Source organism: Onychomys torridus, chromosome 14 (genome assembly GCF_903995425.1).
Source record: "Onychomys torridus chromosome 14, mOncTor1.1, whole genome shotgun sequence".
Classification (NCBI taxonomy): domain Eukaryota; kingdom Metazoa; phylum Chordata; class Mammalia; order Rodentia; family Cricetidae; genus Onychomys; species Onychomys torridus.
The window spans coordinates 78,099,485-78,115,269 of NC_050456.1; the positions used below are offsets into that span (position 1 = coordinate 78,099,485).

General features: G+C 44.7%; 1 protein-coding gene across 13 annotated transcripts in view; it reads right to left on the reverse strand.

Moving 5' to 3' along the window:
• Mok (MOK protein kinase) overlaps positions 1–15,785 on the reverse strand; it is a 40,865-nt gene that overhangs the window by 11,323 nt on the left and 13,757 nt on the right. For 8 of the 13 annotated variants that reach the window (XM_036205881.1, XM_036205888.1, XM_036205878.1 and 5 more), the window contains exons 3-5: positions 9,131–9,201; positions 192–270; positions 30–78 (exon numbers count right to left, since the gene is read on the reverse strand). In XM_036205881.1, the coding sequence (XP_036061774.1) occupies positions 30–78; positions 192–270; positions 9,131–9,201 (199 nt within the window). Of the gene's footprint in view, positions 1–29; positions 79–191; positions 271–9,130; positions 9,202–10,801; positions 10,892–14,219; positions 14,434–15,785 lie in introns of those variants that run through there. The other 5 variants (XM_036205882.1, XM_036205889.1, XM_036205883.1 and 2 more) reach the window with 5 other exon arrangements.

A 15,785-nucleotide genomic window follows, 5' to 3' on the forward strand; every position in this document is an offset into this window, starting at 1 on the left:
GATATCAAGTTTCTATATGGAAGTTTTACCTTCACTAGTATATTTTCAGGCTTTACGTCTCTGTGAAATATCCCGTTTCTGCATTGAGTATTAAAGAAACAATGAAGAAAATGACTTGCACCTCACTGATCCAGAGTCCCTCCTAGGGCTGTGTCCCTGCACGCTGGGGGGGATCCGCCCCTCCCAGCTACCTGTGCATGTGGTCCAGTGATTTGCATAACTGGTACATGTAATTCATGATCTTTTTCTCTGATAATGGATGTCTTCTCCCTGTGCAGTCAAGGAAATGGGCCAATATGTTTACCAATGCCACACACACACATATCCCCTTTATGAAATAAACATAAACCCTGGGGGCTGCAGTGGCAGCACACACCTGTAATCCCAGCATTTAGGAGACAGGCCAGAGGATCAGGAGTTCAAGGTCATCCTCCACTATATGATGAGTTTGAGGCTAGCCTGAACTTCTCTCTCTCACACACACACACACACACACACACACACACACACACACACACACACGACCTTGGCTCAAAAAGACTCCTTCCTCTCTAAAAAAAAATAAAATAAAATAAAGTATGTGGCAACTTAGGTTTCTCTGTGAAAAATAACCTGAAGCATTTTCAGGAAATATGGAGTGCACTTAGAAACATAACATTTAACTTTTAAACCTTTAGTTAGAGGAGGGCACAGGTAGGGCACAGCATGTTTGTCAGTCAGAGTTGACAAATTGTGGGAGCCAGTTCTCTCAAAACAACAAAAATAATTTAGTTTTCAGATCTCTGAAAGGTGTGGTGGCACATACCTTTAATCCTAGCACATAGGGAAACAGGCAGGCTGATCTCTGTGAGTTTGAGGCCAGCCTGGTCTATAGATTGAGTTCAAGACAGGCTCTGAAGCTACACAGAGAAACCCTGTCTCAAAAAAATAAAACAAAGATTGGAGAGATGGCTCAGAGATTAAGAGCACTGACTGCTCTTCCAGAGGCCCTGAGTTCAATTCCCAGCACCCACATGGTGGCTCACAACCATCTGTAATGAGATCTGGTCCCTCTTCTGGCCTGCAGGGACACATGCAGGTAGAACACTGTATATATAATAAATAAATCTTAAAAAAAAAAAAAAAAAAAACACAACAAATAAAAAATTTTCTAAGTGCAGCTTTTCATTCAACACCATAATCGTTTTTTATAACGTTGTTTCACACAACACTGTAGCTTCTTAGAATTATAGAGAGAGAGCTCAGCAGTCGAGAGCACTTACTCTTACACTACACCAGCGTTGTTTCAGGGGATTCCAACAGCCTCTTCTGGGCTCTGCAGCCACACATTCATTCAAGCACACACACATAAAAACAAATCTTAAAAATATAAAAGAAAAAGGGGAGGCGGATAATAGTTTAGTGGTTAGAGGCACTGGCTGCCCTTGCAGAGTACCAGGGTTTGGTTCCCAGGACCCACAAGGTCGCTCATACCCATCCACAGCTACAATTCCAAGTAACCTGGCACCCTCTTCTGTGCTCCATTGGCATCAGGCACAGGCATGGTGTGCAAACATACAAGCAGGCAAAACACTCATACACATAAAATACATTTTCAGAGTTAATTAAAAGTAACATTTTTGAGCTGGGCAGTGGTGGTGTATACCTTTAATCCCCACAGTTGGGATGCAGAGGCAGGTGGATCTCTGAGTCAGCCTAGTCTATAAAGTAAGTTTCAGGACAGCCAGGGCTACACAGAGAAACCCTGTCTCAAAAAAACAAACAAATAAATAAAGATTTTTGTTAGCTTTCTTTTTCTTTTTTTCTTTTTCTTTCTTTCTTTTTTTTTTTTTTTTTTTGAGCTGAGGATCGAACGCAGGGCCTTGCACTTGCTAGGCAAGCGCTCTACCACTGAGTTAAATCCCCAACTCTGTTAGCTTTCTTAAGCTTGGAGGATTTTATAACTTAATATCTACAGAGCCAGGGATATAGCTCAGTTGCACATCACTTGCTTAGAGTGCTTAGGGTCCTAGGTGCATTCCCCACTACAAAAAAAAAAAAAAAAAAGGCCAGTCATAATAATAAAGGCCTATGTCTTTGATTTCAGCACTTGGGAAGCTGAGGCAGGAAGATCCCCACAAGTTTGAGGCCAGCTTGGACTACAGAATCAGACCCTGTGTCAAAAAACTTTGTTCTATATAAAGAAAACAGAGACCGAGTATAATGACAGAAATGTGAAAGCCAGCACTCGGGGGCTGAGGCAGGAAGACTCCGTTTCAGGACAGCCTGAGCAAGTAACTTTCATCTTCTGCACACCTGCTGGAGTTGGGCTCTCCTTAGGCCATTCCTGGGCTCACACATTGGTTCTGACATCTGAATTAGACTGGACCCCTCCCCATCAAGCCCCTCTGTCCTGTGCATCCCAGAGCTCCTGCTTCACACCTGCCTTCATACTGATCCATTATGGGAATGCACTTTGCAGTTACATCTGTATTATTGATTTATTTACTTTTAGGTATTTTTGAGACCGGATCTCTCTATGTAGTCCTGGCTGGCTTAGAACTCACTGTATAGACCAGGGTGGCTTCAAACTCACAGAGATCCATAGGCCTCTACTTGCAGACTAAAGGCCTGTACCACCACACCTGGCTAATTTTTTTAAAATTCACATTTATTTAATCGTGTGTGTGTGTGTATGTGTGTGTGTGTGTGTGTGTGTGTGTGTGTGTAGGTCAGAGGACAACTTGAGAACCAGCTCAGGCAGGTTACCAGGCTTGGCAGCAAGCACTTTTACCTCGTTAGCCATCCCACCAGCCCACACTCAGCAGATTTTAATTTTTAAATTTTTTAAAGTTTTTTTTGGTTTTTCAAGGTGAGGTTTCTCTGTGTAACATCCATGGCTGCCCTGCAGCTCACTTCATAGACCAGGCTGGCCTCAAACTCATAGATATCTGCCTGCCTCTGCCTCCCAAGTGCATGAAGCTGGTATTTTATCATCTGAACTGGACTCAGGAGCTTGGGCTGTTAGGAAGTCTCTGCTGTGCACCAGGGCCATCTGGTGATGTGTTAGGAAGTCTCTGCTGTGCACCAGGGCCATCTGGTGATGTGTTAGGAAGTCTCTGCTGTGCACCAGGGCCATCTGGTGATGTGTTAGGAAGTCTCTGCTGTGCACCACAGTCATCTGGTGATGTGTTAGAAAGTCTCTGCTGTGCACCAGAACCATCTGGTGATGTGTTAGGAAGTCTGCTGTGCACCACAGCCATCTGGTGATGTGTTAGGAAGTCTCTGCTGTGCACCACGGCCATCTGGTGATGTGTTAGGAAGTCTCTGCTATGCACCAGAACCATCTGGTGATGTGTTAGGAAGTCTCTGCTGTGCACCACGGCCATCTGGTGATGTGTTAGGAAGTCTCTGCTGTGCACCACAGCCATCTGGTGATGTGTTAGGAAGTCTCTGCTGTGCACCACGGCCATCTGGTGATATGTTAGGAAGTCTCTGCTGTGCACCAGGGCCATCTGGTGATGTGTTAGGAAGTCTGCTGTGCACCACGGCCATCTGGTGATGTGTTAGGAAGTCTCTGCTGTGCACCAGAACCATCTGGTGATGTGTTAGGAAGTCTCTGCTGTGCACCACGGCCATCTGGTGATGTGTTAGGAAGTCTGCTGTGCACCACAGCCATCTGGTGATGTGTTAGGAAGTCTCTGCTGTGCACCACGGCCATCTGGTGATGTGTTAGGAAGTCTCTGCTGTGCACCAGGGCCATCTGGTGATGTGTTAGGAAGTCTGCTGTGCACCACAGCCATCTGGTGATGTGTTAGGAAGTCTGCTGTGCACCACGGCCATCTGGTGATGTGTTAGGAAGTCTCTGCTGTGCACCAGAACCATCTGGTGATGTGTTAGGAAGTCTCTGCTGTGCACCAGGGCCATCTGGTGATGTGTTAGGAAGTCTCTGCTGTGCACCAGAACCATCTGGTGATGTGTTAGAAAAGCAGATGTTAAGGCCCACACTTAGGTCTAGAAGTCCCAAGCATGGGCTTGGGGTCTGAGAATCTAGTTTCTTATCTGCCCTGGGCCCCAGCATGAGTCCTGATCAGCTACACAGCCCTCTGCTATTCCTTAGTTCCCTTCACCCAAGCCCAGGGGACCGGGGCCAGCTCTCTCCCCTAGGCACCAGCGAGAGTCCTCACCTTGGAAAGGCAGGAGAGTGGGCTTCCCATCCACTGACCACAGTCATCCCACACAGACCCCAGCCCTCCCAACCCAGTATGTCTCCTTCCTACCAGTTTCTTTTCAAACAGCCTAAAGCAAACAAAAAGTAATGGGTCATTAGTAAACTGGAGAACCCCATCTGCCAGAGCAGTGGAAAACCCAAATGCTGCTTCCTTCATCTGCATAGCTGGAGTCTTCTACAAGTCCATTTTCAGAATACTGTCACTTCAAAGGCTCAAGGGAATGACACATACAATCTCAGTAATGTAAAACATCTTAAGCAGTGAAGCAAGATAGGCCTTCACTGTAAGTCAGGGGCAGTTGAAGGAAACCTGGCCTGTACTGTGACAGGCTCTCCAGCACACACACTCCCATAAAACCCCTGTCCTCCAGCCAAAGCCTGGCTTTCTTGTCAGGCTCAGAGGTTACATGCTGGGCTCAGCACAGCAGAGTCAAGGGTCCTCCATATTGGAGGCCTAGGGGTCATGCCCAGGGCATGTGAATATACAAGCATGCCTCTGTGTGACCCAAGGAGCACCTGGTATCTCACAAAAGGCTCTGGGAGAAGAGTCCGAGAACTGAGGACAAGAGGGGAGACATGGCAGTAGTAGGATGCCAGATCTGGTCAGAGCCTGAATGTCTGGGTGGCCCTCCCTTGCCAGCCATGGCAAACTCAAGGACACAGCCCTTCTAGTTCTGTGCTTGGAAGCTGCATCATCTTAGGTGACTGAAAATGGAAATATTTCAGTTTTGTTTGAAGACACTGAATTTCTTCACCTCTCTAACAGGGCTTGGCTCACTGAATAAGAAGATCAAAGGCAGAAGCACACTGCATTCTCTAACACTCTGCTTACACACAAACTACACCACACACTGTCAACTGCCAAGTGACAGTGGCGGGAGATGGACAACCACTGGTCACTGGAGACACCTGTGGGCGGGACACTGCTCTCCACACCTCACACATGTGATCTTAAGGCTCCAGGCAACCTCCAGAGGTGGACACTAAGAGCTCTCCATTTTCCAGCCAAATAGTAAGGCACAGGCGCCTGTGGAGGACATCAAAAGTCCAGGGCTGAGCATGGACTCTAGCCACATGCTGTATCATAACACAGGATATCTGGACCACACTTTCCACAATTCCTCACCAACAGGAGGGCTGCAGATTCAGAACTGGTGATGTGCTAAGAACAGGCAACTGCTGGACTCAGCCACAAGAAACAAACTCCCAAGGTTCAGGGAACACTGTGGAAGGGAGAAGGGGAAGAAGGAAAGACCAGATGGGGTAGAGCACTGTCTCCTGGACACAACAAGGCCACTGCTCTACTGACTCTCAGCAGCTGTGACTACCCACACTAGAGTCCCACCATTACCATCCTGTTACAGAAGGACGAGGAGCTCACGGGGCCCCACGCCTCCCTCGGGATCTATAGGCACTCAATGGAGTCATTGTGTTCATTGGTGAATCCTCTGGTAAGGTGCCCATGCTCCTGTGGATAACCCCTCACCAGTGCTCCTATGAACTCACTGGGTCTTACACACAAGAAGAAATAAGCACACCCCTGATGCACACACACATATATGCAAGAAAATATTTTTTAAAGATGTGAAACTACCACCCTAGTCTATAAAGCAAGTTCAAGGACAGCCAGGGCTACACAGAAAAACTCTGTTCAAAAAAAAAAAAAAAAAGGTAAGAAAGTACAAAAAGGAAGAGGGGCTAGTTGTTTTTTGGTTTTATTGTTGTTTTAAGACAGGGTTTTTCTGTATCCCTGGCAGTCCTGGAACTCACTCTATAGACCAGGCTGGCCTCGAACTCAGAGATCCACCTGCCTCTGCCTTCCAAGTGCTGGGATTAAAGGCGTGCACCACCCCACACCCAGTTTGGAAGAGCGACTGGTTGGGACTAGGAATGGGATTAGCAGAAGCCAGGGAGGGACAAAGATGGCAGACAGGGCAAATAAGATCAAAACATTATAGACATGTGTGAAGATGTCAAATGGAACCCATCATTATGTATCATTAATATAGGCCAATAAAACCAACCACAAAAACCTCTACTAGGATGGTGTCATCATTTTAGAAAAAGTATTCCAGTGATGTGTTGTCTCATCCATATTCTGAATGGCAGAGAATGATGGTCAAGAAAACATGTCAGTCGCTCTGAGTCAGACATTCAAAAAAGTACTAGGAATACTGTAACAAAGATAGCCAATAGGGCTGGAGAGATGGCTCAGCAGTTAAGCCTGCATACTATTCTTGCTGAGGACCCAAATTCAGTTCCCAGCACCCAGGTCAGATGGCTCACAACAGCCTAAAATTCCAGCCCCACTCCAAGGGATCAGATGTTCTCTTCTGGCCTCCATGGAAACCTGCACACATGCGGTAAATTCAAAAGTGCAAAAAAGTATTTAAAAAACAGCTTACATCTGTTTTCCCTCTTTTTTTTTTTTTTTCCGGTCGGAGCTGAGGATCGAACCCAGGGCCTTGTGCTTGCTAGGCAAGCACTCTATCACTGAGCTAAATCCCCAACTCCATGTTTTCCCTCTTATATATGTACAAAAACTAAAGGATCCTCTTAATAAAGGTAGAATTAAACCTGCCAAATGCTGAAGCTGAATTGGCAACATCCCCTCCTTCCTGTTGGTACACAGGGATCAGATCTGCTCAAATATACATTCACCCAGTGCAGTAATGTTTGCATAACAGTTTTGCTGGGTGGCGGTAAGGCACAAAGCACTAGCTGTGAGAATGATCCGATATTACTTTACAGTCAGGCCAACTCTGACCCTGTTTCTCCTACCTCGTGACATTCTCCTACTATCATGGACTTGTTTTAGGATGCCTGCTCCAGGCACAGCCTCAGAAAGCTGCAAACCTACAGTGACACAGCCCTGCGTGTGACACAGCATACTGACTAGAGGTGTGTTCTAGAAAGCATTCTGAGCTGGCCCCTTCCTCCCCCAATAATGTAACACTGGCTGTTGTCACTGGAGGTCTCAGGGTTTAGAAGACCAAACATTCAGAGGAGGAAGGGAACAGGCTGGAAGCAAAGGCAGGCAGGGCACTGTAGCCACAGTCAGTTGCGGCCTCAGCAATCGGCACCCTTTGTTCTGCTTCCCAGAGACCTGACTGGACTTTATCCAAGAGGCTGTCTCTCTTCATCCACACTGGGCAAGCCTGTGTCCACTATGTTACTACCTCTAGAACAGCCCATGGCAGGGAATCATGCCTGTCTGACTCTACCACATGGACAGGAAAGTCTAGGAGTCTCCAGTTCTCAGTCAGCCCTGCCTCCCCTGACACCAGCTGGACAAAGGAAAAACAGTACATTCTCTTCTAGTTATTTCTGCACAGACTATATGTGCCTTGGATGTCAAAAACCACACCTACAATGCTGAGTCTCCATCTTCCCAGATTCATGCCCATTCCAGACCATGCACACTATATGTGAGTAAACAACCCACTAAAGCCAGCATGGTCTTCCCCTTCTCTGTGTGAGCCACCACGTGGTTGCTGGGAATTGAACTCAGGACCTCTAGAAGAGCAGTCAGTTAGAAGAGCAGTCAGTGCTCTTAACCACTGAGCCATCTCTCCTGCCCAAGATACTATTTTCTAAACCAAGCTTTCTCAAATGTCTAAACACACAGCAACAAAGACATCTCCCCTTCCCTTGAGCATAAAGTATAACAATATCACACCCTAGGAAGCAAAAGGTTTCTAACATCAGGACGTATGTATCCAACAGCTACAGAGAACTGTTGATAAACAACCAAGAGAAGTGGCATGTGCAGGCTCCCTTTTGGTTTTGTTTTCCCAGACATGGCTTCCTTATGCAGCTAAGAACTTGCTCTGTAGTCTATGCTGGCCTCTGGATTCCCATCGTTCTGCCTACGCCACCTGTACTCTGGACTGCAGCTGTGAGCCGCCACAGCAGCCCTACACAGATGTTAAGATGTAAAACACTGAGGGGGCGGGTGTCAATAGGTGACAAGCATGTGCCAGCTGTTACTCTGGCCTCAACTGTTGGAGGGGAAGGTTTAAATCATCTCTGCTATTTCCACCAGAGTGCCATCCCACAGACTGTGTTCACTGTTTCTTCCTTTGCCATTTCTTTCTCTTTCTGTATTTATTTCTTGTCCTCCAATACTAGGAATTGATCCCAAGGCCTTTCCCATGCTAGGCAAGTGTTCTACCACTGAGCTAATATCCTCAGGCCTTTTTTCTTTAACATTCTGAGACAGTCTTGAGACTTAGCCAAAGCTGGTCTTGGCAATCTTCCTTTCCTCATCTCTCAAGAAGCCTGGATTACAGGTATGTTTCACCAGGCCTAGCAGCTGGTTTGCTTGGTTCTGTTTTTCATTTGTCCTCTGGGTATTATGTGATGCAGAAAATAGACTATCTTCTGTATTGCTTTCATAGTTGTATTTCATCATGACATCTAACATAACCTTGAAGTCAGATTCTCAGGGACATCTGCTCAGTGAAGACCAAAGCTCTGCTTCCTAAAGTCCCTCTGTAAGCATCCAAGGCCATGACAGGTCATCTCAGGCAAGTGAGCTTTCCTGAACAGTGCTTTACTGTTCAGAGGGAAGGAACGAAGGAAGGCGCATCCTGGAATATGAGATATGTCAGGCTCCAAATGCAGGGAGGGATGATCCTTCCCTAGGGAGAGTCCAAGGAGAGCTCAGCTTCTTGGGAGCACAAAAGAGAATACTGAGCAAAGGGACGAGCTGGGAAACAAAGCGAGCTCAGAGTGCAGCCTTGTGGCTTCAGTCATCTCTAAGAGGTTGTCAGACCAATGGCTCCTGGGCCCAGTGAAGCAGCTGTATACCGCATACTTCCCTGTCACTACAGTGACTACAGTGACTACAACACATATGTAACTGCAAACATTTGTTATAAGGTCATCTCAGGTTACCTTTCAAAATACTCTACATACCTCGTATTAGCTCATAAATATTCATGTCCATAAGTTCACATATTAGTGCAAGAGAACCAGATTTTCTGTCACTGCAGAAGAAAGCAGACTTTAAATAATTTTTCTTATCTTTATCAGAAAACATAATCAAGTCTTTTAATATGCACTTGTACACATTTTTGGTAAATAAGGCATTCTCACAAGAGACCATAATGACCACAAGATTATTAAAACAGCACAGATTTTGACTTTAAATCAACATTTAGGCCAAAACTAATACAAAATACTATGAAAACTCAAAAGCAAAGCTCTAAAATCACCTTTAAAAGAGATATGTCATGAAAATAGAACACTAATTACCAGCAGAAAGAAGAAAAAAGCTTGGGAGTTGGCTAAGCAAAACAACCGGGGAGGGAGATGGATTTAGATCATGCTTTGTGGCTGCATGTTTAGTTTTTCTGCTTGCTTGTTGTTTTGCTTTTTGAGACAGGGTCTCTCCATTATGTAGCTCTGGCTGTCCTGAAACTCACTATGTAAACCAGGTTGGCCTCAAACTCATAGAGCCTTGAACTCATGGAGATCCACCCATTCTCTGTCTCCCAAGTGCTAGGATCAAAGGCATGTGCCACCATGCCCTGCTTTAGTTTTAATTAATCTGTTACTTCATGTTATCAAGATAACTTACAATGGGTGGGGGCAAAACCCAAAAACCTGTTAAGAAAGGCAAGTGCCATCACTCCCATGGGGTCAGGGTCTGAAATTGAGTGGTTCAGAGGCCCAGGACCACCAACAAGCTTATCCTGTTTTACTCAGACCCTAAACAGGGAAACTACAGTCTGCCTCTGCAGCCTGTCCTGCACCCATGACCTTGGCACTGTGCACAACACAGATGAATGCTGGCCTCCCATGTGTGGCTGAGCTGACTGGAAAGAACACTGCAGGCTAAGAGGCCACATAGCTACACAGGACCCAGCATTTTGATTTTAAACTATGCTGTCCCATGATTGACATCTACTACACTTTAGTTGGCAAATGAGTTCCTTCAATAATTTAATAGGCCAGGTTCCCTGAAAGCTGCAGCATGGCTTCTACACCTACAGGCACCAACCCACAAAATGGCAGGTCCTAGAACCTGCAGCCTGACTTCGCAGCCCAGTGAGATTAGAAGCACAACGCAAACACAGTGGCAGGGTTGGGGCCCCAGGGCTGTGGCTATGCTCTGTCTTCTTGATTGACAGGTAAACTTTATGCAAATTATTCTAGGAACACGAATGAAAAATGTCATGAAACTGTATCAATTATGATAAGAAGGGGCTGGGCTTTCATGAGAAAGCAATTTATAATAAGGCATGGAGACCTGACAGAACTGCAGGAGCCAAACCATGAAGACACAGGCTTTCCAAACATGGGTACACCAAAATAATAGAAATGAGACACAGTTTGCTCAAATAAAAATAAAATGGAGTGATAACTGTCATTCTCTCAGCTACAAAGCAAATATTTTAAATGTCTACCCATGATAAAGATAAATTGAGAGTTGGGGATTTAGCTCAGTGGTAAAGCGCTTGCCTAGCAAGCGCAAGGCCCAGGGTTTGATCCTCAGCTAAAAAAACAACAACAAACAAAAGAGAAATTGAATCTTTACTACCCCGTTTTCTACTTTAGGTAATTTCCAAGCTCAAACATACTTACAAAACCACTTCATGCAAGGTGAGAATGTTTGGGTGTGGATTCAGGCGCCTCAGTGCTTGTACCTCTCGCAGATTGTTCACTTGCTCAATACTATTATGTAGGCAAAAATGCACAACTAATTTACAATTAGGTCAACTAGAAAACTAGAGTTATGAAATCATATTTACTTCCCAAGATCAAAATGTAAAACTTCCCTCACTTGTATTTCAGGCAGTTAATCAAGTTTTATTTTTTCCATCAGAAATTAAAATTAAGCATAAATCAGGCATACATCTTCATTATCTTACAAAATTCAAGGATTCTTTTTTGGTGCTGGGAATCAAACATGTGCATGGGAAACACTTGAGCGACATCCCAGCCCTCAAATCAAGGTTTTTTCCTTTTCTTTTTTCTAATTTTTTTCAAGACAGGGTTTCTCTGTGTAGCCCTGGCTGTCCTAGAACTCGCTCTATAAGCCAGGCTGACCTCAAACTCACAGAGATCCACCTGCCTCTGCCTCTCAAGTGCTGGGATCAAGGGTATGAGCCACCACCACCTGGCTCAAATCAAGGTTTTATCACGTAGGACACACATTAAAATTCTTATTATCTATTATCACAAAAGGAGTTTTGATTGTTTAACATAGAAATATATAAAATTCTAATTAAATGTGTTAAAAATATCTATTAATAATTAATGTTAATAAATGAAATTTACTAATTCATTCATGAGAACCAACTAAACAAGCGTACACTAGTTCTGGGGACACACCACTCTCCTTATCATGGAAAAAGTCTGTGATTTCTCAGCACTCCATTTACCTGGTGACAGGCGAATCTACACCAGGCTTTCCTTTAGGAAGGCCACTGTGTCTACTGCTCACATCCCCAAACCTACCTGCTCTGGATAGTGCTCTGTATAAATAAAATGCTGATTGGCCAGTAGCCAGGCAGGAAGGATAGGCGGGACAAGAGAGAAGAGAATTCTGGGAACAGGAAGACTGAGTCAGGAGACGCTGCCAGCTGCTGCCATGAATACCAACATGTAAGATACTGGGAAGCCACGAGCCATGTGGCAAGGTATAGATTTATAGAAATGGATTAATTTAAGATGTAAGAACTATGGGGTTGGGGGTTTAGCTCAGTGGTAGAACGCTTGCCTAGCAAGCGCAAGGCCCAGGGTTCGATCCTCAGCTCCAAAGGGAAAAAAAAAAAAGATGTAAGAACTAGATAGCTAGAAGCCTGAGCCATTAGGCCAAATAGTTTAAATAATATAAGTATGTGTGTGTTTATTTTATAAGTGGGCTGTGGGACTGCCAGGGCTTGGCGGGAGCTGGAGAGAAGGTCTCCAGCTACAAATGGCGCCCAATGGGTTGGCAAGAGTTTCCACCTAAAATCTGAGAAAAAAGATTCTAAAACGGAGCTAAAAACGGCTTCCTAGTTGTCTCTCTCAAGTTAATGGCAGCCTGTGGGTTGGAATAGCGGGAATGAGGCGTCTACAAACGGCACATTACGATGCTGCATGGTGGATTTAGTCTTTGCTAATACAAAAAAAAAAAAAAAAAAAGAGGTTTCTGGGCTACACGCTGCATTGATAGAAGCATAGACCCACTGTTTCTAAGAGTTGATGGCTCCCAGAGCTGGCAGTACACATACCACTGCCATGCTGGGAAGCTGAGGTGGGCGGAGCCACCAGCCAAAGCTGCTATTTTAGCCCTAGTAATGTTGTAGTTTAAAACAATAGATTCACAATCAGACAGATTCAGATGGAACAAGACTTTAAATGCTTTACAATGTGTGTAAAAATGTACGTAGGCTTGGAAGAGAGAGAAAAATAAATATATACAGTGATATAAAGAAATAGATAGTTTTTAAAAATAAAGTCTTTAAAGAGACAGTAAAGGTAGTATAAAAAATAAGCCACGTAAAGATGGATATTACACAGAGAATCTGGATTGTGTTGTCTTTGGAATTTTTAGCTGCAGAAAAACATCTGATTGGAAAAGCTGTTGAGTTAAGCCAATATGTAAATTTTAAAGGTACCTTGACTTCAAAATTTGGATGTAAGGATATGTTGCTTTTGTTTATGCTCTGCTTTTGTTTATGCTCTGCTTTTGTTTCCACAGAAAGCCAGAGGCTATGGATTTGTTCCAGATTAAGATACATCAGGTTTGACCAGCCAAGACCCCTGAAAGGTCTCCATGGCCCAGATGATCCAACATCCGAACACCTACCAAAACCAGTACAAGGGCATGAGGCTAGCCATTGCTACAGAAGAGCCCGTTCAAGAAACCACCCTATTTTGGGTTATGGGGGGGTCACACCCAGCCAAATGTTCCAGAGACTTCATTCTCTGAGTCTCCAAAAGAAACTAGGGATGTCTGTCTTCCTGTCAGCTGGCTGAGTTCTGTTCTACCAAATTCTCCCATCTGGAAAGTTCAGCATGTTGTCCAGTTACTCCGAAAGGTTAAACCTAACAGCATATTAGTACACTTCTGCTTTCTCCTCTGAAATAAGTTTACTGAGCCATGAAAGATGTTACCCAGAAAAAGGCCCAGGGCCCAGTGAAAATTCTCACAACTAGCAGCATGGCAGAGCTGGGCATCAGCTGGAAGGCTGAGTGGTAAGCTGCTCTCCCATGAGGCAACAGTGGAAGACCACGAGAATCGAAGAATAGCTTGGACAACCTTTCCCTGTTTCTTTCCTCCCTTGACTCAAGGAATATTCCAAATGTTAGCAACATGTGCCCCAAGACAACAACCAGGAAAAGCAGAGGCCACAGTCTGGAGCCAGGCTGAACTGGCACCAGCCCGAGTTCAGGAAGGTCTGGATGTACTGAGTGAGAGGGCCAGGCAGCACAAAAGGAGGCCCAGAGCAGTAGCTGTTCCTGGATTCAGGCATTTGAGGAACCACTCAGCATTTGTGCATTTTTATACCTGCTCATGGCTCCCTGGCTGAGTACCCCCTGCCCCTCCACCACAGCAAAAGTGCCTCCCTAAATGTTCTATTTATTTATTTATTTATTTATTTATTTATATGGTTTTTATTTATTTATTTATTTATTTATTTGGAACTAAGGATCGAACCCAGGGCCTTGCACTTGCTAGGCAAGCGCTCTACCACTGAGCTAAATTTATTTATTTTATGTGCATTGATGTTTTGCCTGCACGTCTGTAAGAGGGTGTCATATCTTGGAGTTACAGACAGTTGCGTGCTGCTATGTGAGTGCTGGGAATTGAACCTGGGTCCTCTGGAAGAACAGCCAGTGATCTTAACTGCGGAGCTATTTCTCCAGCCCCCTCTTAAATGCTTTTAAAACACAGCTTCCTATAATGTGTTCTATAGAGCATGATTATCAGGAAAATTTTTTATTATTTTTGTTATTATCATTACATTCATCTATTGTGCATGTGTGTATGAGCACATGGACATGGACTTACGTTATGTCACAAGTCTACCATCATGTGGTTTCCAGTGACTGAACTCAAGTTATCAGGCTTGGCAGCAAGCACCTTTCCATGCTGAGCCATTTCACTGGCCCTGAAAAATATTTGGAAGGAAATTCTATGTCTAAAATGCTTCAGAAACAGGCCCACCCTAGTCCCTCCTAGAGGGCAAGAATTTAAAGTCAGTATCAAAAGTTCCCCCAAACCTTACAAAATAAAAAGGGGGGGTATGATGATGCATTCCTGAAATCCTAGCACTTGGAGTGTGGAGGCAGAAGGGTCAGGAGTTCAAGGTGATCCTTGGCTGTACAATGAGTTCAGCTGTTTATGGGGTGCACGAGGCCCTGTCAGCAGAAGAAGAAAGAAGAAAGGGGTAGATGGGGGAAGAAGAGAAGAAAAGGAAATAGCTTATCTTTTTTTTGTTTTTTTCTCAAGATAGGGTTTCTCGGTATAGCCCAGGCTGTCCTGAAACTTGCTCTGTAGACCAGGCTGGTCTCAAAATCACAGAGATCCACCTGCCTTTGCCTCCCAAGTGCTGGAATTAAAGGCTTGTGCCACCCACCCCCACTCCCCACCCCCAGTGAAACAGCTTACCTTTAACATGTTCTGAACTTTTTTGGTCCCTGAATCCTTACACACAGTCTAGATACTGCACTGTAGAACTGAGGTTCCAGCAAACTCCTTTAATCCCAGCACTCAGGAGGTAGAGGCAGGTGAATCTCTGAGTTCCAGGACAGCCTGGTCTATACAGTGCATTCAAGGCTACACAATATGATTCTGTCTCAGTGCCTTTAGTCCCAGTACTTGGAGACAGAGGCAGGTAGATCTCTGTGAGTTCAAGGCCACCCTAGTCTACAGAGCAAGATCCAGGACAGCTAAGGCTATACACAGAGAAAAGATAAAAACAAGAAAGAAAAAAAATCTGGGATTCCAAAAAACACCCCTCTAGACCATTCTCCAAGGGACAAGACATAGCATATTCTGGGGTAGGGAAGGGAAGGGAAGTAAAGGAATTAGGTGGAAGGAAGGAACGAAAGAACTATAGAAAGCTTTCTTTAGAGTCCATACTGAGGGATGCACACACACCCTTTGGTCTTCCCTTGTTCCCAGGGGAAGGAGGCACCAAGGCTCTTTCTGCTGTTAGTTTGTGTGTGGTGCTGTGCTGTGGAGAGTATCTCCACAGACATATACTATACTTCCCTGTAATCCCCATACCTCCACACCAAGCCTGCTCTCTACCCCACCACATTAGTTCCCCAGACAGCTCTTCTCTATTTCCCTGTCATATATACATATATAACTGAAGCTATCGATATAAATCTAGGAACCACAAATGAAGAAAAACAAGAATACTTGTCTTCCTGAGACACTAACTTAATTTGCTTGGTATGATTTTCTCCAATTGGATCTATTTTGCAAGTGATAGAACTTTGTTGTTCTTTATGGCTAAAAAATTCACACCATGTCTAGAAACTCCATCTTCTCTGCCCACTCTTCTGCTGACTGACATCTATCCTGGCTCCCTAACTCCGCTCCTGGAAACAGTGCTGCAAAGTGTCT